Source organism: Pipistrellus kuhlii, unplaced genomic scaffold (genome assembly GCF_014108245.1).
Source record: "Pipistrellus kuhlii isolate mPipKuh1 unplaced genomic scaffold, mPipKuh1.p scaffold_m20_p_31, whole genome shotgun sequence".
Lineage (NCBI taxonomy): Eukaryota > Metazoa > Chordata > Mammalia > Chiroptera > Vespertilionidae > Pipistrellus > Pipistrellus kuhlii.
Window position 1 is genome coordinate 5,488,475 of NW_023425531.1, and position 21,550 is coordinate 5,510,024.

General features: G+C 51.0%; 2 protein-coding genes across 7 annotated transcripts in view; one reads left to right on the top strand and one right to left on the bottom strand.

The window, feature by feature from the left end:
* Positions 1 to 11,779: 11,779 nt before the first annotated feature.
* The window catches only part of LOC118731633 (cytochrome c oxidase subunit 6A2, mitochondrial), a 28,324-nt gene continuing 18,553 nt past the window's right edge, over positions 11,780 to 21,550 (top strand). For 2 of the 4 annotated variants that reach the window (XM_036460338.2, XM_036460337.2), the window contains exons 1-3: positions 11,780 to 11,920; positions 12,448 to 12,584; positions 12,864 to 12,937. In XM_036460338.2, coding sequence (XP_036316231.1) covers positions 11,842 to 11,920; positions 12,448 to 12,584; positions 12,864 to 12,937 — 290 coding nt within the window. In that variant the 5' untranslated portion in view covers positions 11,780 to 11,841. Of the gene's footprint in view, positions 11,921 to 12,447; positions 12,585 to 12,863; positions 12,993 to 21,550 lie in introns of those variants that run through there. The other 2 variants (XM_036460336.2, XM_045570292.1) reach the window with 2 other exon arrangements.
* ITGAD (integrin subunit alpha D) overlaps positions 13,763 to 21,550 on the bottom strand; it is a 29,127-nt gene continuing 21,339 nt past the window's right edge. For 2 of the 3 annotated variants that reach the window (XM_045570290.1, XM_045570289.1), the window contains exons 21-30: positions 19,987 to 20,100; positions 19,796 to 19,875; positions 19,607 to 19,690; positions 16,331 to 16,409; positions 16,062 to 16,169; positions 15,882 to 15,959; positions 15,005 to 15,118; positions 14,766 to 14,867; positions 14,404 to 14,514; positions 13,763 to 13,969 (exon numbers count right to left, since the gene is read on the bottom strand). In XM_045570290.1, coding sequence (XP_045426246.1) covers positions 13,868 to 13,969; positions 14,404 to 14,514; positions 14,766 to 14,867; positions 15,005 to 15,118; positions 15,882 to 15,959; positions 16,062 to 16,169; positions 16,331 to 16,409; positions 19,607 to 19,690; positions 19,796 to 19,875; positions 19,987 to 20,100 — 972 coding nt within the window. In that variant the 3' untranslated portion in view covers positions 13,763 to 13,867. The remainder of the gene's footprint in view (positions 13,970 to 14,403; positions 14,515 to 14,765; positions 14,868 to 15,004; positions 15,119 to 15,881; positions 15,960 to 16,061; positions 16,170 to 16,330; positions 16,410 to 19,606; positions 19,691 to 19,795; positions 19,876 to 19,986; positions 20,101 to 21,550) is intronic. The other variant, XM_036460343.2, reaches the window with a different exon arrangement.

The following is a 21,550-nucleotide window of genomic DNA, read 5'->3' on the forward strand; positions in this document are numbered from 1 at the left end:
GAGGGCTGTGGAAACCAGTGGGCCCATCAAGTTCAGTCCTTCCCTGGCCTTCAAAGAATTGTCCATGCCCACAAATGTCAACAGCCCCCAGGGACAAGGTAGGGACAGGTGAAGTAGGCATTGATGGTGGACTAAGGGATTGCACCCGTTCCTCAGATGTTAGATGTAGGTGAGTGAGGTGGCTGTTGCTGTAAGCCTGTTATAAAAGTAGTTGGGCTGGCCCTGGCCTGTGTGGCTCAGTTGGTTGAACATTGTCCCATGCACCGAAAGGTCTCCAGTTCGATTTCCAGTCAGGGCACATGTCCAGGTTATGGATTCATTCCCTGGTCAGGGTGTATGTGGGAGGCAACCAATTGATGTTTCTCTATCATATTGATGTTTCTCTCTCTCTCCCTCTCTCTCTCTCTCTCTCTCTCTCTCTCTCTCTCTCTCTCTCCCTCCCTCCCTCCCTCCCTTCCTCCCTCCCTCCCTATTTCTTTCTCTCTGAAATCAATAAAAAACATTTTTTAAAAAGCTAGGCTGGAACTTCAAGATCATGTGTTTGGGTGATAAGAGGTTTAATCCCTCCCCTCTTCCCCACTTTGAGGATTCCAGAGACCTGGCAGGGACTCACCAGGACACCAACCCTCACACATCTCGGGTAAGGACTTGAGCATACTTTCTCTTTGCACTTAGCGCAGTAGCCTTACCACTGAGATTTCATCTTCACTAAGCTTCTGGCCTTGGTTTCTGAGCAACAACCTTGCGGCCATGCTCATTCTGCCACTTACTGCCTGACAAAGGGTCTGCCATAGCACTAGATCATTTCATTCATTTTGCAAATTATTATTGAGTATCTACCATGTGCCAGGCACTGTTCTAGATACTCTCCTATCTTTTCCAGTATTCAAAAAAAAGTCAAGTGTATGTAAAAGTATGTAAAACCTATGTGTGCATCTTAAAGAACAAAAGACAATATTCCTGTAACCACCACCCAGGGCAAGAAATGGCAGTTCACACCTGCTACTTCATTTCTAGGGCTATAAAACTATCCCAAGCCGAAACTGGTTTGGCTCAGTGGATAGAGCGTCGGCCCGCGGACTGAAGGGTCCCGGGTTTGATTCCGGTCAGGGGCATGTACCCTAGTTGTGGGCGCATCCCCAGTGGGAGGTGTGCAAGAGGCAGCTGATCGATGTTTCTCTCTCATAGATGTTTCTAACTCTCTATCCCTCTCTCTTCCTCTCTGTAAAAAATCAATAAAATATATTTTAAAATGACTACCCTGACATTTGTGACAATTTCCTGCTTGACTTTGTAGTTTCTCATCTATATATAGATTTCTAAATGATATACTGTGATTTTTTGCTGGATTTTAAACCTCATAGAAATGGAATTGGACTGTATGCTTTCTCTCTCATTTCTTTTGTGATACATTTGTAAGGTTTATCTTTATAGTTGTACACAGTTGTTATCATTCATTTTTGTTGTACAGTATGACGTTGTTTGAAATACCATTCATTTATACATCCATTTAACTGCTAATGAGCATTCTTTTCAACTCTTGTCTGCTAGGACCAATGCTTAGGCTCACTTGGTACTCACATATAGGCACATGTGTCTCTAGTGAAATGTCCACCCTGGGAATCACCGCTTTTGAGAATTGCCAGGACTGTCCTCCATCCTGGAGTTGGAGTCCCCCTACTTTACGAAAGTCAACTGAAGCTAAGGGGGGTTTGATGGCCCAGGGTCACTCAGGCAGCTGGAGGCCAGAGTCAGGGCCTTTTCTAAATGCAGGCCACTGCCAGACTCAGCAGAGGCAGCCCTGGAGTAAGATGGAAAGAGGCACTAGCCTCTGGTGCAAAATGTAAGTGGACACAGGAATATTTGGCAACCAAGACGAATAATACTTGATGCCATTTTAATCAGTTATCTACAGCCTGTGCCAGCCACCTGTTTTGGGGTAAGGCAAGTGAAGGAGGGTCATGAAAATAAGAGGTCGAATGTTTTTAAAAAATTTTATTTTTATTTTGTTTTGTTTTGTTGCTGAGTTGTATTTTATTGTATGATTGTAATACAGTTTGTCGACAAATTCAGAAGCTGCAGAGTGTTTTGTTCTTTACAGGTTTTGTGTTTTGCTTTTGACATTAAACGAAGTGTTTTTTCATTCTTGTCTCACTTTTCTAGTATGGCTTTCTCCACGCTCTTAAACCTTTTCAGTTTGACAATTAGTTCCAATAATTGAGATAGCTACATGAGTCTCCCATTTTTATGTATCATACTTAAAAAAGGCTGGTGAAGCCAACTACCATTTCTAGGCCAGGAATGTTATTATTTTAAAACTTGATATTTTATTCATAATCTATTTTTCACATTAAATTTTTGGTTATGTTTTTTAAAAAAGATTGCACTTAAATGTTGTTTATCTTGATTACTGTTTGAGGGCGCTCCCTTAAATTCTGTGCTAGAGGCCAGTGCCTCCCTCACTTCACCCTAATCCCAGCCCTACCATCCCAACGTTCCTCAAACTCGTCACTTTGAACCTCCAGCGCCCTCCAGCCGGGCCCCTCACTGCCTCCGGCCACCAGGGCGCGCTGTCGGCTTGCCCCCAACGCACCGGGAGAGGAGCAGCGGGGAGCGGAGGGGCGGGGCGCGCTGGGGCGGGGCAGGGGCATCTCCGGCGAGGCTGGGTGAGAAGGCGGGGCCTCGGCCTCCGGACTGGGGGGTGGGGGTAACGCACCGTCCACTCCCAGGCCGCGTTGGGGAGAGGACCGGTCCGTAGGCTGACAGCCTGGGGCCTCAGCGGCGCCCCTTTCCCGGAGCAGAGCGCCCGGGGCCTCTGCGTCCCCTGGGGTGAGGATTCTCGGGGTGGGGCCTCTGCAACGCCATCCCAGGGCCCTCAGGAGAGAGGGGTGCGCCAGGGGTCATGCAGCATCTCACTGGGTCAAAGCTAGTCAAGGACAGCAGCCCGCACCCACGGCCCTCTGCCCCACGATGGTGCCTCATTCTTTCTTCCCCCACTCCTCCTCCCCCCCTCCCAGCACATGGAGTTAGCAGAGCTGGAAGGACTGCTCAGGCCCCTTAGCTGTCCTCTGAGAGCGCAGTTCATCTGCTTCAGCTTCTTGGACTTCATCAGTGTCAGCCATGGTCGTCGGTGCCAATTCAAGGCCAGCAGGAACCCCAATTGGGGTGCAACGAAGAAGGAACAGCTCCACTGGCACAGCAGCGGGTGAGGCCAGCACAGCTGTGAGCGGCTCAGTGTCACAGCTGAGCTGTGAGGCAGGGAGGTGGCCTGGGCTGAGGCAGCCTGCCGAGGGGTCCATGTCCTGGGGGTGTGTGGGGGGGGTCTGCTCCAGCCAGGAAAAACACAGGACTCAGTAGGAAGGGGAATTCTTTGCTCTCTAAGCCGGAGGGGAGCTGACTTAGAGAGACAGAAGTGTGTCCTGGTTGGCCGCCCTCTTCCCCCATGGTCCCAGAGTGGTGGGTCCGCATGTAAATAAAACTCTTTAAATCCTTGCAGTTTGATTGGTCCAAAAGGCACCGTCCTGCTCCGGTTGGTGGGTGAAGATGCTAATGCGGATATAGTTGCGCAGTTCCAATTGGTCAGGGAAGCCTCAGCCAGGGTGGAAATGCATTCCAGAAACTCCTTTATAAGCCTGGCCCAGTGTTGGGGTCACACAGGCAGGTAGTTCCAGGAGGCAGGCAGCTTCGGGGCTTGCCCACTGAGCGCCCAGAGTTCTACTTTGGGCCTCTTCTTTCTCAGGGTCACAGCAGTAACCGGTGTTCTGGGACCCACCAGGCCAAGACCAGAAGCTCAGGGTGCTTACATTCCTTTTTAACAAAAAGGTGAAATCTTTTTAGAACTGGAGTCCGGACTCAAACTGTGCTTAGACAAATGAAAGGGTAATAACCATGGAACACACATAGGAAGAAGAAAACATACGAGAAGGTCACCGTTCTGTTCCGGTCAAGACACATGTCTGGGTTTCAGGCTCCGTCCCCAGAAGGCAGCCCATTGATGATTCCCTCTTATCACTGATGTTTCTATCTTTCTCCCCTTCTCCCTCTCTCTGAAATCAATAAACACTTTTTTTTTTTTTAAGAAGAAAGGTTGGAAAATGAAAAAAAATATTACAAAGTGTGCCCTTCAAATTATAGGCCCTCTCTTGCTCAGACATAAGAAACATCAAATCAGCCATTCTATCAAGGTAACTATTAATGTGACCAAACCTTTTCCCACTATACCGCAGTACCCATGAACACTGGAAGCACTAGCTGGAATCTGACCCGTTACCCAGGACTACCTCAAGCAAGGAGTAGCGGTTCCTTGCAATATGCCTACCCTGCCTGTAAACAGGCAAACTGGAAAGATGGGAGATGTGTACTAGATTTAAGGGCTGCAAATAATACCGTAGTTCCTTTACATCCTGTAGTCCCTCATCCACATACCTTACTTCCCACCATTCCAACAAATAGTAATGATTTCTCATTGGACTTATGCATGCATTTTTTCAGCATTCCAGCAACAAAGCAGTCCATACCTTTTGCCTTCACCTGGGAAGAAAACAATATAAGTGGACTGTTATGCCCAGGGGTATAGTGAAAGTGTCACTTTTCTCAGGCATTGAAAAAAAACTTAGGTGATCTTAAATTTCCAAGAAATTGGACATTTTTTCAAAATGTAGGTCTGTTTCTGACACTGTGGGACTCAAGATACTTTTCACTTGTTACAACACTTGGCCTCCAGGGGGCATAAGGTCTCTAAAGTCAGGTTCCATTTTTACCTACCTAAGGTAAAATACCTTAGGTATCTTGGACATTTAATACCAAAGGCTGGGCTGTTAATCAATCCTGACCAAATCAAAGGAATTTCAGCTTTCTTTCTTCCCCAAACAAAGGAACAATTAAGAGGACGTTTAGGGTTAACAGGTTCTTGTAGGACTGGGCACCACATTTTTCACTCAACCTGTATGTGCTCTGCTCCACTCAGACCCGACTGAATGAATGCCAGAAGGTGAAAAAGCTGTAAGTCCGTGAAACCACACTTAACTCCAGCTCTTGGGTACCCTGATTATGATTTGTCATTGGTTCTTTTATATATATAAGGATAGAGGAAACACTTTAGAAACGATCACCCCAAAATACTGTAATCACCATTGGCCTAAAGGTATTACAGCCAACATCTAGATTCAATAGCAGAGGGCTGCCCCATGCACAAAAGCCACCCACATGGCCCTGTTATGCAGGCCACTGGTGAAATTGTCTGAACTGTCTATGCCCTACCTTCCGTTGAGACTTAAACTCTCACTATCCTCAGCATTGCTCAATCAGCAGTTTAGCCGCATATGAAGTACTGTGTTGCTTTCTCTACCCAACGTTACTTTAGCTCAATAACATTCTTATTTTACCTTTTCTTATTTTGTTAATCCTCTCCCAAGGATATTTTTCCATTGGTTTGTAGAGAGAGTGGAAGGGAGGGGCAGAGACACAGAAAGAGAAACATAGATGTGTGAGAACATGGCCCCAACCAGAGCCGGAATCAAGCCTACAACTGAGATATGTGCCCTTGACTGGAATTGAACCCTCGACCCTTCAGCCTGAGGGTTGGTGCTCTAACCACTGAACAACCCTGTTAGGGCCAATAACAAATATATATATTTGATTTTTTTTCAGAGAGAAAGGAGATGGAGAGAGAGTTAGAAACATCTATGAGAAAGAAACATCAATTAGCTGCCTCCTGCACACTCCCTACTGGGGATGTGCCTGCAACCAAGGTACATGCCCTTGACAGAATCAAACCTGGGACCTTTCAGGCACAGGCCAACGCTCTATCCATTGAGCCAAATCGGTTAGCGCGCCAATAACATCCTTAACACTGCGACTTTGCTTCCCTCCCACAGAACAAAGACGACCTTGACTGTGTTCTCTTACTGGGTTATCTCCAGACTCCTAGGGATGATTTAAGGGAGGTGCCCATTGACAAAGCTGATATACTTTGGTTTATGGAAAGATTCTGTTTAAGGAGTGAGCGGGGAAATTATCATGCTGGGTAAGCCATTACCTCTTCAGTTGATGTAACCGAAAGCTTTTATCTGTCAGGAATAAAATCAGCACAACAGGCTGAATTGATCGCATTACTTGGGCCTACCAAGCCTGTCCAACTCGCGGCCAGCAGGCCACATGCCTCCTTAAATAAACTCGAGTTTGACATGCCTGAAAGGTCTGCCAGCAAACACATGAGCTGACCGCCGCGGTGCTTTGGGATAGCATGTGACGTGGGCATGCTATGGCAACACGTTCTGCTGATTCTGCCTCCCACTGTACCCAGCCTCTAACCTCGGCCACGCCCATCTCCCCCAGATTTCTCACCGCAGCCCTCCTTTCACATTCTCTGAGGCACCAATCTCTCTCCAGTGTTCAGCCCTCTCAGTCCTCCTCCATCCACCATCCCCAGCATCCTTCTTGCTGCCAATGCTACTGCCTGAAGTGCAAATCCTTGTCATCATTTGCCTGAATTATTGCAAAGGTCTCCTAATCTTCTCCCCATCTCTGCTTTCTGGCTCCCCTTCCATACCATCCACTAGTTAGAGTCCTTCCTTACACCTCAGACTCCAAGCCTAGATCTGACATCACTCCCGCCTGAGAGCAGCCTGCCCGCCACCCCCGTCCCCAGCGTGGCCTGCAGAACAGAGCTCAGGTGCCTCAGCACAGCCTGCAGCACGCCCCGGGCTAGCTGTGCCCTGCCACTGCAGGCCACTGGTCATGGTCACCAGTCATGGCCTTTGTCCCCTCTGCACCCTGTACTTCTTTTAGTTCCCCCAGCTGCCCAGAGTGCCCTTCCCTCTTTTCTGTCACCAAAACTTGAGCTCCGTGAGAGCAGAGACTTTGGCACAGTGCCTGACTCACAGTGGGCACTTAGCATTAGTTGAATCCAGGAACCTTCCCAGTTGCTCAAGTGTGTGTGAGTGTGTGTTTTATATATGTGTGTTGCATGTGCTGTGTGTGTGTATGTTGCGTGTATTGTGTGTGTGTTCTATGCTAACTCAGGTTTCCTTTATCTTTGTTGTCCTCCCAAGGTACAATGTGGACGCACTTGGCAAGTTACCCAAAGTGACCACGAAAGTGACAGCTCCTGATTTGTGTCTTTCTGGTCACTTTGCTTGCCAGCGAGTCGCTGGCTGTTTCTATGGTGACAACAGAGAAAGGAGACACAGCTGCTCGCTGGGGCCCAGGGCATTTTGTCCCCCATTTGTTTGTGGTAATGGGGCTGCCCCAGATTGCCAGGATGGTCTCATCCAATTCCCAGCAGCATCGGTGAGAGTGCAGAAAGGCCTTCTGGTATTTTCAAAAACCAGCACTGTGGTGGCGAAACACTGGTTTAGAGGATCCCTGAGGTGAACAAGCCACCCATTAGGACCTCTTTACATACCACCGGCCCAGGGAGCACAGCACGCAGGAGGTGAGACGAAGGTCTCAAGTGGGAGCAGCAGTTCAGACGCTGGTTACAGCCTGGGCTGGGTGACAGCAGGTGAGGCCTGTGACCAGGTGCGAGCTCAGCTAAAGCATTCAGTGTCCCCAGCACTACATACTGTATGTCTTCAGAGAAATCAGGTCACAGCATATAGGCTTATTTATTATTTTATATATATGTAATTTATTTCAGAGAGAAAGGCAGAGGGAGAGGTAGAGAGATAAAAACATCAATGATCAGAGAGAATCATTGATCGGCCGCCTCCTGCACACTGGGGATCAAGCCTGCAACCCAGGCATGTGCCCTGACTGGGAATCGAACCATGACGTCCTGGTTCATAAGTTGATGCTCAACCACTGAGCTGCCCTGACCAGGCAGCATATCGGTTTATTTTGATGCATAATTACAGTATTATGAAATGGAAGAAGAAAATAAAAGTATAGGACAAAGACTCAACTATTTAATCTTTAGCAAGTTGGAATATATATTCATATGTAATTTATTGCTCAACTTCATTTTAATAAATACTAGACCTCTTCACTTTAAGTGCCCATTAAGTTTAATTCTTTAAAACTATATATACTCCAAAGTGTTTATTAAAGATATTTATAGCTGTCATAGCCACAAAAGGAGGCAAAAAAGGTTTCCAAAAAAAGTTTCAACATGGCCCCAGTACAGGGGAACAGAAACTGGAAATTTGCTGGTAAAGTTTAGAGATTCGCTGAGTTTCACCGAAAATGGGTAGCAATGAATGAAGACTTAAAACCCCATCTCAAACTGGCTTTTTGCTATTTTATGTAAGTGAAAGATCTTTCTCAATTCTGGCACATCTTGACCCGCAGGTTCAAATCATATTAACAAGGCTAGCTCTCCCTCCATCTTTCCGGCGTGCTCTGAAAAATGGCTTCAGAATTTACTTCAGTCTGAGGCTCCTGGACCTCCAAGTCCCGCTGAAGCACTGTCTCAACATTCCAACAGAGAAGCCCGAAATGGAATCCCAAGGTTCTGGCCTGTAGGAACCCTTAACAGGACCCATGTGATTAGGGCCCACTCAGGGTCCGGTTTCTGGAGGAGGCCACACACTAAAATGAAGAGAGAGACTGGAAAAGAGTTACTTTGGGACAAATGGGGGGCCAGGCGGGAGTCAACCTCTAGTGGGAAGACTCTAGGCTCTGGCCTTGTTATCCCTTTTATTGAGGCTGCTATGGGATACACCCAGTACCCTTAAGCAGCTTTGGGAAACACCCCTAGCCCTTAGGCTGGTAATAAGCGGATTATCATACCAGTAAGGATTTACATGATTACAAGATGGGGAAGTTGCTATTGTCTCAATTAGATAGAGAGTGGTTGGCTCTGACCTTTCAGAGCTCAAGGTTGACCAGCCTCTTTCTATTAGTGAGACAATGATTGGTTTCGTGCATATGCCCCTCCCAAACCTACCACTGTGGCCAGCAGAGCAGAATGTTCTGGTTGGCTAGCCCCGGATCACAGGACCCCTTTTATAATAGAACTGGAGGAGGGAGTCAACCCCATGTGAGCTGTGAACTGAAAATGAGAGAGGGTGGGAGACTGCACAGAGAAAATCCAGCACGCGTTATTACGAGAGGAAGCCACAGGTGTGTTGGGCAGGTGTCACAGAACAACTAGACTCTAAGCATCTAGTCCCTTCCAGGGGCAGAGGGAGCGAACAGCCCCTTTAGAGCCCACCATGCTGTTGTCCTTAGCCCACCCGCGCTCCACCCTGATTGCTATTGCCAGCTCCCTTTGTAGCTAACCGTGTCCTGAATCACCACTCAGCTGTCTTTCTGGGATAATTCCAATGTCAAACTTGCTGTCCTGGAGCCATAAACAAAATGTGCATTCAATAGCTTACATGTTGGGATGCTCTCTGTGTTGGAAAACATGCTCATGATACATAGCACCTCCGGAAAGAGGCACAAGAGAGGCTGACCTGGAGGCTTCCCGCCACCCCCGTCACCACCAACAGCTGAGGGATGTTTGAAAGGGGCTGGGGTGCTGCCCTCAGGGTTTACTGAACAAGTAGGAAGCTGGCTCCTCTCTCTGCCTGAAGTGAAGCAAAACCTACACCCCCGATAACCGGAAGCATGGGCAGCAGCCCCAGTGATGTGGGTGAGACAACTTGGAAAACAAAGTCGAGTATAACACTGCAGGAGCAGCTCCGCACTTACACAAAGGCAGTGAGGACAAAGCCGAGGTCAGCCTTGGGAAGCACAGGCGACCAAAGAGAAATCCCTGACCCTTAGGCCGGGGCACTCAGGGGGTGACCAGCAGGCAGTCACTGAGCACCAGCAGCAAAGCCCAGTGGGAACTTCCAGACTGACCACAGGATTGGGGGTCCCCAGGGAACCGCTTGGCAATGACCAGCAAAACTCCCAGTGGAGAGGGGGAACCAAGAGCCTTTTCAGGTAAAAACACCCCTCTTTATTTTTTTTTAAATTTTTATTTCTTATAATTCTTGATTCATCCTCACCCAAGGATATTGTTTTCCATTGGTTTTTTAGAGAGAGTGGGAGTGGGAGAGAGACACACAGAGAGAAATATCTATGTGAGACAGACACATTGATTGGTTGCCTCCTATACCCACTGGACTGGGGCTGGGGCTCTAGCCTGCAACTGAGGTATGAGGTTTGTGCCCTTGACCCTTGACCCTTGACTGGACCTTCAGTCCTCAGGCCGATGCTCTATCCATGGAGTCACACTGGCCAGGGCCGCCCCTCGTTATTTCTCCAAGAGCCTTATCGTAAGTGGGGAGGGGGTAGGAGGGAGCTGTGAGGAGGGAGAAGCCAAGTAACTTTAACTGAAACTGGGTCCCCTCTTCTCAGCAGTAATCTCAAAGCCCAGGCGGGAACACTGCAGGAGGAACTCCTTATGGCTCAGCGAGGCTCAGGAATAACCTAACGCTACCTGACATCTGACTGCTTCCCAGGCCACTACAGAACTCACTGGGAAAATGTGCCTTCCTCTTTTCCTCCTCCAGGTTTGATTAGGTCCACACGATCCCCTTTCCTTGTGTGTGCTCCTGTCAGGTCCACCCGCTCTGGCTCAAAGCGGGCGGCCCCTGCTGGACGCCGCATCAGTAGACACGGACTGCAGAGCCTGCCGAGGCCGCAGCTTCCTAGTGACATTTGTCCTCTGGGCCCGCGAGGCTCTCCGTTTCCCTTGGAGTAGTCAGACCTCCCAGATCGAAATAACACACTTAGCAGGAGGCACTGGTCGAAGCTGTGGCCGTCGGGAATCTTTGGAATACTCTTCCTATATGTGGGCATTTTCAGCAGATAGAATTCCCGCCTCCCCAAGCAGAAGCCAGAACTCAGTTACCCAGACTTTCCTGAAACCAGAGCCCATGTGAAGGCCTTGGATCCAGAAGACAGCCAGTCACAGAGCAAGCTTCCCGAAGGCTCCACGCTCCGGAGAGGGTGGGAGCAGAAGGAGCTGGCTCTCCTGGGCAGCACTGCTGACGGCTGGGCACCCGGGGTCCAGTGGGTATGGACTGGGTGGCGTCTGCCGGCCCTGCCCCAGGAGGGCTGTGTCTGCTGCGCGGATGCTAGGCCTCTGTGGCTGTCCCGTGAGCTGCCCACGGGTCACAGCCGCGTATCTTCTAGAAACTAGAGTGAGTTCTGCTCTTTGCAAAGAACTGTGAATTCCCACGCCAGTTTGGCTCCGTGTGCAGGAGGCAGCCAATCAATGATTCTCTCTCATCATTGATGTTTCTATCACTCCTCTCTGAAACCAATAGAAAAATATATTTTTAAAAAGAACTGTGACTAATACATATATAGAGGTCTACAAAACTTTTTAGAAGAATTGACCTATAAGCCATAGTTTCGCTACCCGTGGTTTTCCAAATATATCTATATATTGAGGTGCTGTTATGTGCCTGATTCTAAGCTGGTATCTCCTGTGCTACCTTATTTAAATTTCATAAATATAATTTAAAGTACAAATTATTATATATTTTAAAGATTTAGGAAACTGATATTCAAAAGGACACAATTCATTCTGCAAATGTTTACTCATGGCCTACTGGGTGCCAGCCCCTGGGAATAGAGCACCGAACAAAACTACTGCCTGCAGCTATAAAGAGAAAGGCTTTCTGTGTCAGAATGCCCTTCACCAAATGCCCCTCACCAAATGCCCCTCACCAAATGCCCCTCACCAAAACCAGAGGCACAGCACAGCAGCTGTCTGGACCGAGGACCTCAGGCCGGTCAGGCTTCATTTTAAATATAGAAACCCCTAAAAATAGCCGCCCTGCTGCAGGCTCCACAGGTGATTGGCCCGGCGCGGGGCAGGGGAGGGGGGAAGGGGGTAGGGAGCCAGGCCGGTGAAGGAGAGGGAAGGACAGACAGTCCTGTGGACCCAGCTGCAGCGTGATGGCTCTGGCTCTGCCTCTGAGGACCTGGAGCCGCGGGCTGGCCAGTGCGGCCCAGGGCGGCCACGGCGGGGCCGGAGGTGAGTGGGCCCGGGCTGTGGCTGCTGCACCTGGTACCCGGCCCGCCCAGCCTGCAGGGTGCGGGGCCTCCAGGGTCCCGGCCCCGGCCGCTGACTCCCCCTCTCCCGCCCCCTGTCCCCCCCCCCCCACCGCTGACTCCCCCTCTCCCGCCCCCTGTTTCCCCGCTGACTCCCCTCTCCCGCCCCCTGTCCCCCCTCTGACTCCCCCTCTCCCGCCCCCCCTCGTCCCCTCCCCCCGCTGACTCCCCCTCTCCTGCCCGCTGTCCCTCCCCGCCGCTGACTCCCCCTCTCCCGCCCCCTGTCCCCCCTCCCCCTCCGCTGACTCCCCTCTCTCGCCCGCTGACCCCCCGCTGACTCCCCCTCTCTGGCCCGCTGTCCCCCCTCAGGCAGCACCTAACACCCCTCTCCCGCCCGCTGTCCCCCCTCCACCTCCGCTGACTCCCCCTCTCTGGCCCGCTGTCCCCCCCCCCCCCCCCCCCCCCGCAGGCAGCACCTAACACCCCTCTCCCGCCCGCTGTCCCCCGCAGGCGGCACGTGGCGCCTGCTGACGCTGGTGCTGGCGCTGCCCGGCGTGGCGCTCTGCTCCCTCAACTGCTGGCTGCACGCTGGCCACCACGAGCGCCCCCCCTTCGTGCCCTACCACCACCTGCGCATCCGCACCAAGGTAGGGGTGTGTGTGCAAGGGGGTGCGGGGGTGCAGAGGGGAGTGTGTGTGTGTGCGGGGGGCGTGGGGGTGTGGGGTGCAGGGGGGTGCGGGGGGGTTGTGGGGGTGCGGAGGGGTGTGCGGGGGTGCGGGGGTGCAGAGGGGAGCGTGTGTGTGTGCGGGGGGTGTGGGGGTGTGGGGGTGCAGTGGGGGTGCGGGGGGTTGTGGGGGTGCAGAGGGGTGTGTGTGGGGGGGTGCGGGGGCAGCGCGGGGTGACGCTCGCTCCCCCTCTCTCCGCAGCCCTTCTCCTGGGGGGACGGCAACCACACGCTATTCCACAATCCCCACGTCAACCCGCTGCCCACTGGCTACGAACGGCCCTAGCCCCGCGTCCCCGCCCCCGCGCCCCCCAATAAAGATGTGGCAGCCTGGCTTCGCCCGTGGGACAGGGGATGGGACGGGGACGGGGACGGGGACGGGGACAGGGACAGGACGAGGGACTGGCGGGATGGGCGATGGGGCCTGCGCAAGCGCAGAGCGCGGGCTCCCCTCCAGGCCCGATGGGGCGGGCGGGGTGGGGGCGGCTCTCCTGTTACTCATGAGGCTCCAGGCCTCGGGCTTTCAGGGTGAAGGGAGTCCCGGTTCCTGGAAACAGCCATGCTGTCAAACAGGGTCTGCACTCCGCAGAGGCTCAGGCCCTGGCTCTGGGGGTGGGGGTGGGTAGGAGTGGGGATATCCCGACCTCGGCTCTTCTGTGTTTGCATGGAGCCTGGCTCTCCTGGCTTCCGGGAACCCAATCGAGGGGGTCGAAACCGACTCTGGGCATGGCATTCACTGAGACCGGCTGCTCACTGTCCATGGCCAAGGAGCAGGAGCCTGGGCTGAAACCCAGTACCCCCCTCTGCCCCCTCTGTCCTCCCCTGTGCCCCCCTCCCCTGACACTGCTCACACCACCACCCAGAGGAGGCGGGCAGGCCTGTGCCCTGAGGCAGAGAGAACATTCTCTCTACACAGAGGGTTCGCCCAGCGCTTCCTGGAACAGCCCCGGGCCGGACCAGAGCTCTCTCATAGCAGGGAAATGCGTTTTCAATCATTTAATGCGGCAGTGCTCACACAGAGGAAAGCCCATGCTGGCCCCGCCTGCTTCGGTAAAGGGGGTCCCACTGAAGAGGGTGGCAAGGCCGCTGGAGGCGGGCAGCACCCGCGAGGCGCTCAGCCGGCCCGCCCTATGCGGGAATTACTCCATGGAAGCAGGTTCGGGGCCGGCAAGCCCAGCCACGGGGAGCAATAAGCAGGGGAGCAGGTCACTGGGACAGAGGCTCACTGGGGGCCTCCCCGCTGAGCATGGCAGCGTCTTCGGGCTGGTCGTCCATCATCTCTTTGTACCGCCGTTTGAAGAAGCCCAGCTGTGAGGGAAGTGATGAGAAGATGGGGTGAGAGGGCAGGGAGGAGGCTGGGAGTGAGGGGGAAGGAACTGAGCTGACTGCGTGGTGCGCAGAACACATATGTGGACACAGCTGTCACGTTTGCAGTGGCCCCTGATTTCAAGACCAGCGGTTAGACACACAGTCTGGAGCAGAGAACGCACAGATGCCGTGGTCGGGCTCATTTCTGTCTTGCCGTAGCCACTCTGTGAGGCAGGCATTATTATGATTATTCCCAAAATAAGAGACAAACCCAGAAAGCCAGGGCAACCTGCCTGACATTAAACAGTAAGAGGAGCTGAAATGAGCCCCCAGGCCGGCCTGGCCCATGGCCTGGCTCTTCCTGCTGGGCCGCCCTGTCTGTGGGAGGCCTGGGTGGGCTGCGGGCGGCGCCAGGGGTGGGAGGCGGCACGCACCTTGTACAGCAGGAGCGTGATGAGAGCCAGCAGCAGCAGTCCGCCCACAGAGCTGCCCACAATGAGGGGCACGGGGTTGTGCACCTCCTGCTTTTCCAGCACCACCTCCGCCTGGAAGGAGGGGACCGGTCAGGAAGCATCGGGGCTCTGGCTGCCCCGCTCCTCCCAGGCTCCCCAGCCCTTACCCCGCCCCGGCCTCCAGGGCAGACTCCTGGGCTGAGCTCAGAAGCCCTCAGGGGTCAGGGACCTCTGTCCCAGCCGGGGTCTTCACCCCCCCCCCCCCCCCCGGCTGTGAGCCCCACAGGCACAGGGACTCAGTGCCAGAGGCCTCACCACTGGCTGCGCCTCGCACACAGTCCTACCTGGGCTCTCAGAAGCGCCTCCTGGCCCGGGAGCTGGGCGAACACGGATGTGTCGAACGTGACCTCCGCCACGCTCACCACCGACACCTTCTTCTGCAGCGTCTGCAAAGGGCAGGGAGCTGGCAGCTGGCTCCGGGGAGAGCTGGCACCAGGGCGATGCCCGCGCTGCCCTGAGGCGGCACACACATTCAGGGACCCCGGGGGCGGGGGTTGGGGGGCTCTGCCCTGGGCCCACACACCTGGCTGACCCAGCCGAAGCTGAGGTTGCCCTTCAGGATGAAGTCCAGTTCCTCCTGGACACCGAAGGAGGGGACGTCACAGCGGAACCTCCGGCAGGCGGCCGCCGAGCAGTCCTAGGGACAGGAGAGCAATGACGTTAGGGAGGGCCTTAGCTTAGGAGCCACAGAGGAGAGAAAGTGTCAGATTTGGGGTGAGGGACAGGTTAACAATCATAGGACATAGACAGGCTGTCCTCGAAATGTGTATGTACTTTAACAGTTGATAGTTCAATTTTGAAAATGAGCCGTATTTTAATAAACACTGCCCTAATACATTTTGGGGTTACCCTATATCAGTGGTTGGCAAACTCATTAGTCAAGAGAGCCAAATATCAAAAGGACAACAATTGAAATTTCTTTTGAGAGCCAAATTTTTATTAAAATTTTTAAAAAAAATGTATTTTATTTATTTTTTACAGAGAGGAAGAGAGAGGGATAGAGAGTTAGAAACGTTGATAAGAGAGAATCATTGATCAGCTGCTTCTTGCACACCCCTACTGGGGATGTGCCCACAACCAAGGTACATGCCCTTGATCAGAATTGAACCTGGGACCTTTTAGTCCACAGGCCAACGCTCTATCCACTGAGCCAAACCGGTTTTGGCCGAGAGCCAAATTTTTTAAACTTAAACTTCTTCTAACGCTACTTCTTCAAAATAGACTTGCCCAGGCGGTGGTATTTTGTGGAAGAGCCACACTCAAGGGGCCAAAGAGCCGCATGTGGCTCTCGAGACGCAGTTTGCCGATCACGGGCCTGTGTATAGCTCTGCAACCTCGCTCTGCGTTTCCCTGTGTTCCCCATGAGCTGCGGTCTGATGGGGGGCCAGGGCCTTCCTCACCAGCACAAAGCTCCCTGGACTCTGAGTCTGGAAGTCAGGCTGCTGGGGAGGCTCCATCTCTGACACACAAGAGAGACCCTAGTGAGAGAGAAACAGCCGTAGATGAGGAAAATGTCCCGGGCGAGAGGGTGCGGGGCGCTGTGGGGACCGCCCTGCCCAGGGAGGCGAGCCCGGCAGCACCTGTGAAGGGGCCACGGCAGCCACGTCCCACACGGCTGTGCCATGCAGCAGCACGGGGACCCAGAAGTGCACGCTGATGGCCAGCTCCCGCTGGCTCAGGTTAGTCACCTGCAGGAAACCGAGACAACATTCCGGTGGGCCCTGGAGCACCCCAAATCCCATTTCTTTCTGTTCTGGCTCCAGACCCCAGCTCCTCTCCATCTTCCCCATCAACTTTCTATGTTAGCAGCACCCGGGAGGGCAGCCATGGATATTTCCTGGCCTCTCACGCGATATCGATGCTCAGCTTCTTTCCTGCTCTTCTCATCGGAGGTTGAAAAGTTGACGTACTTGGTGGATTCTTCCTTCCTGGAGAAAGAGGGCTTGTTGGTGAGACACGGCGCTGGGGCCATCGGCAGTGACCCAGGTTCCCACAAGCCTCTGCAGCTGCAGCGTCAGCTCCCCGTGCCCTTTGCCCTCTTCACCAGAACCGCCAGCTCGTCCCGGTGCCCTGGCTCCCTCAGATCCCCATGCCTCTGCCCTTACTCCCCTTCTGGAAATTTCCTCCCATAACAGTTAACCATTTCCTATGGGAAAAAGGTGTTTACATGCGTTTTGTAGATTTGCTTTCTATAGCAGCAATTATCAACCTGTGCTGCAAGAATTTTTAAAACATGCAATACCTGACTATTTTAGTCAGAGCACTGGCCTCTTTTCCCTAAGTGTCAAAAAAAAAAAAAAAAAAAAAAAAAAAAAAAAGACAACGGCCAACAGAACAATAGCCAGCCAGTGTGAATGAACCAAAATTATATATATTTTTGGTCAAATTGGCAAAAATATATCTTCTGGGGGTGCCACAGAATTTTAGTAATTAGTTTATTGAGACAAAAAGGGTTGTGAACTGCTGCTCTAGTAGATTAAAGCTGACTTCAGGTGAGGCTTGCTCTGGCTACTGTAAGAACATATAAGCCTAGGGAGGCTTGCAGGAATGATTACTGGATCACTCAAAAAATGGATCTTGAGCGCCTCCATAATGGGGATGAAGAAAATCAATGTAACTATCCTGGGCAGTTAAATAAACGTGATGGAAGATGGCACATGGGCACAAGCTCATAGAGTGGACATACAAGTTCTTGGCTGCAGGTGGCTTTCCATCCATCTATTCATCCATCTGTCCTTCCATCCACCTATCCTTCCTTCCTTCCTTCCTTCCTTCCTTCCTTCCTTCCTTCCTTCCTTCCTTCTTTTCTTCCTTCCTTCCTTCCATCCATCCTTCCATCCACCCATCTATCCTTCCATTCACCTATCCACCCATCCATCCATCCTTCCATCCATCCATCCATCCATCCACCCATCCATCCATCCATCCATCCATCCATGGCCTTCTCCAGTAAACATTTACCCTGTGCCAGGCTGTGCTTGGCTCTGGAGATTCAATGGTTAAGTTATAAATCTTGCCTTTGCAGACCCCACAGCTGTGGCTGTCACTTTGATGATTAAGAACATAGGAGCCAGCCCTGCCAGTGTGGTTTTGTGGTTGAGTGTCAACCCATGAACTTCTGATCATGGTTCCATTCCCAGTCAGGGCACATGCCAGGGTTTTGGGCTGGACCCCCAGCAGGGGCAGTGCAGAAGACAGCTGATCAGTGATTCTTTCTCATCATTGATGTTTCTATTCCTCTCTCCCTCTCCCTTCGTCTCTGAAATCAATTGAGAGAGAGAGAGAGAGAGGGAAACATAGAGGCCAACCACCTGGGCTCACATCTGAGGCCCACCACTTCCTGCCTGAGTAATTTAAGGAAACTACAGAACCTCGAGGGAGCCCTGTAGTGTTTTACTCTTTTGAAGTGGGCTGCTTTCTATAATGGAGTTGTGATGTTTGCAGCAGTACATAAATGTCAGAATTTGTTTCCTTTAATATTGTTAGTTTTCCTCTGACCCCCCTCTCTGCATCAGTTTTCTACCTTAAAATCATCTCATTCTAAATCTCTTTTCACATTTGAGTCAGACACACAGCCTCCGTAGGGAAGTATGTTGTCTGGAGCTGGAATAAGCTCTGGCCCATCTAGGTTTGACTCCTGGTTCTGCCACTTACCAGCTGAATGTCAGGCCAGGTTATTTAGCCCCTTGATTTCTTTGTTGGTAAAAAGAGGTAACAATAACTATATCATAGAGTTGTTCGAAGGATGAAATAAACATAAATACATGTGAATTGCCTCAATGCCTGGCTCATCATAAGCACACATTACTATAAGCTCTGAGGGTAAGTTTTAGTATTTTCCCATGGACATAAGGGGAAATGCACACAGAGTGTGGACGGGCAATGACATTGCTTGACCCCCATCCCTCGTTCCCCTAAAAATTCACACATCAGCAGTGGGCTGTCCCATGGCGACCCTGCCAGTTTCTGACCAAGTCTCTCACCCTCTGGAGGCCAGCCTGGCTGGCCCCAACTCCTCCACCTTTGGCACCCAGAGCAGCGCCCTGCATTCGCCTTTCTTGTGCCTGCCGTGGCCTCCGGCTGTTAGAGACCTTCCCATAGTTTCTCACACCTCCGCTGCCTCTCAGTTTTGTGAAAACCCGACCTTTCCTTTCCTGTGTGTGTGGAAAGACCATATCCTGCTGGGCACACGGTCCCGCCTCGAGGGCTGAGAAGAGCCTCAGTCTCAGTCCAGTAGCTTAGCTTGGGCACACTCCTGGTTAGCACCAAGGACAGGACTGACTCCAGGCTGCATCTCAGAGAGAGGAGGTGGCACACAGCAGCACGGTGTGTGCGTCCCCCAGCAGGCCAGGGTGGCAGAGAAGAAGCAAGAATTATGCCACAGGCGCACCTCAGGGATATTGTGGGTTCAGAACCAGACCGCCTCTATAAAGCAAATATTGCAATTGAGTCCATCGAGTCTTTTGGCTTCCCAGTGCCTAACGAAGTTATGTTTCCATGAACACTGTAGTCTATTAAGTGTGCAATAGCATTATGTCTAAATAATAAACATACCTTCATTAAAAAAAAATACTTCCTTGCTAAACAATGCTAACTATCCGAACCTGTTGGAAAATGGCACAGATAGACTTGCTTGACACGAGGTTGCCACAAACCTCCTGTTTGTAAAAAACACAGTATCTGGCTGAAACCAATTTGGTTCAGTGGATAGAGCACTGGCCTGTGGACTGAAAGGTCCCAAGTTCGATTCCGGTCAAGGGCATGTACCTTGGTTGCGGGCACATCCCCAGTGGGGGCTGTGCAAGAGGCAGCTGATTGATGATTCTCTCTCATCAATGTTTCTAACTTTTTATCTCTTTCTCTTCCTCTGGGTAAAAAAATAAATAAAATATATTTAAAAAAAAAACACACACACACAGTATCTGTGAAGCACAAGAAAGTGAAGTGCAACAAAATATATGTCTGCATGTGGTATAAGCATATGGCGGGTCACAAATATTTACATGTGAGGAACCAGAGGGACTGGTTCAGATACTCATCCTCAAAAGAGCAGGCTGGGCTGCAGGGGAGGTACTGGCCTTGGAGGAAGGCCAGAGGCCCAAGGAAAGGGCCAGGGAATAGTCACCTGCTGATCACTGTGTAGACAGCGTATCTCACTGGGAGCTCCAGCTGGAAGGTGGTCTTGTTGGTTGCAGGCTTATTATTCTCACTGGAGAAAGCGGGGAGCCCAGTTGGAAAGGAAACCAAAGAGGAATCTCAGGCTGGTAAAGGAGCCTAGAGGGTGGAGGACACACCAGACCTGGCCTGGGCTTACCTGCTGACATTGGCCCTCAGAAGCAACTTGTCTCCCAGGGTGGCCTTGTAGAAAACATCAAATGTGACTATGAAGGTGCCCTGGTGGCAGAAGGAAGGAGGAATGGGGAGAGGGAAGGTTATGGGGCACTGAGGAAGGAAGTGGGTCAGGACGGGGAGGAGAGGGAGGAGGATCTGGGGGTAAGCACTGACCTTACTGCCCCCTCGGAAAATGGGGTGGTTGATGCTACAGCTACTGCTCCTCAGGCTCTCACTCCCTGTGGGCTCTGCCTCACAGGCCAGGTGAAGTGGGCGCTGATGGGGCTGCTTCCGGAGGAGGAGAGAGAATCCAAAACAGTTACCCACATGCATATATGAGCTTCATAGATGACAGTGGTGGCATTACAGAGCAATAGAGGAAAGGACAAACTTTTCAATTAATTATCTCGGGAAAATTGGCCCATACAAAAACAAACAAACAACAAATTGGATTCCTGTCTCACTCCATCCATTAAAATAAATTCCAACTAAAAGACTTAAATGTCAAAAGGCAAAATTATAAAGCTTTTAGTAGGTAATATAAGGAAGTATTTTTTCATTACCTTGGAGGAGGGAAATATATCTTAAATAAGATCCATACATAAAAACACTAAAGGAGGACCTCCGGTCAAGATGGCAGAGCAGGTAAACTCTGTGATCAGCTCCTCCCATGGCCACATCTAAACTACAAACAAACTACAGAACAAGCATCATTGAGAAGCACCTAAAGACTAGCTGAATAGAAGTCCTATAACTAAGGCTATACAGAAGAAACCACATGGAAACTGGTAGGAGGAGTAGACATGGGACAGGTTGGTCCCAAACCTGTGTGTGGTGGTTAAAAATCAGGAGGGATATTTTGGCTGTGGAGGTCCCTTCCCAGATCAGCCCCATAACAGGCTCCCCAGCTCAGTGTATCTGAGCCAGGAAGAAAAGCATCCTCAACTTCTGGCTGTGATAACCAGCAGGGGTTGTGGCTGAGTGAGATGGGGAACATACAAATGGAGATTAAAAACAAAAAGAACCAGTCAAAAATGAAGAATACAATAATTGAAATGAAGAATACCTTAGAGCAGTGGTTGGCAAATTGTGGCTCTCGAGCCACATGCAGCTCATGAGCCATGGTTTCCTACTCTGTTGACTAATGAGTTTGCCGACCACTGCCTTAGAGGGAATCAACAGTAGTTTAGATGAAGCAGAGGGTTAACTCTGCAACTGGAAAACAAGGGAGCAGAAAACACACAGTTTAAGGGCCCTCTGGGATGCTGGAATGAGAAAAGAGAGAGCAAGAAATTGAAAACCTATTTGAAGAAATAAAGATGAAAAACTTCATCATTATTGTATGCAATGGAGGAGGAAGAAGAGAAAAAGGAAGAGAAGGATAAAGGGAAGGAGAAGAAGGAGGGAGAGGGAAGGAGGAAGGGGAGAAGAAAGAGAAATAAAAATATAAATAATAAAATGGAAATATCTACATACCTATCAATAATGACTCTATTTAAATATTTTGTTGACTGGATAAAGAATTTAAAGGGATTAGCTAAAGAACACGGCAATGATAGCTTTAAATGTAAATGTATTAAATGCTCCAATCAAAAGACATAGAGTAGCTGAATGGATAAGAAAACAAGATTCATATGTATGCTGTTTATAAGACACCCACCTCAGAATGAAAGATACACACAGACTAAAAGTAAAGGGATGGGAAAAGATATTTTATGCAAATGGAAATGAAAAGGAA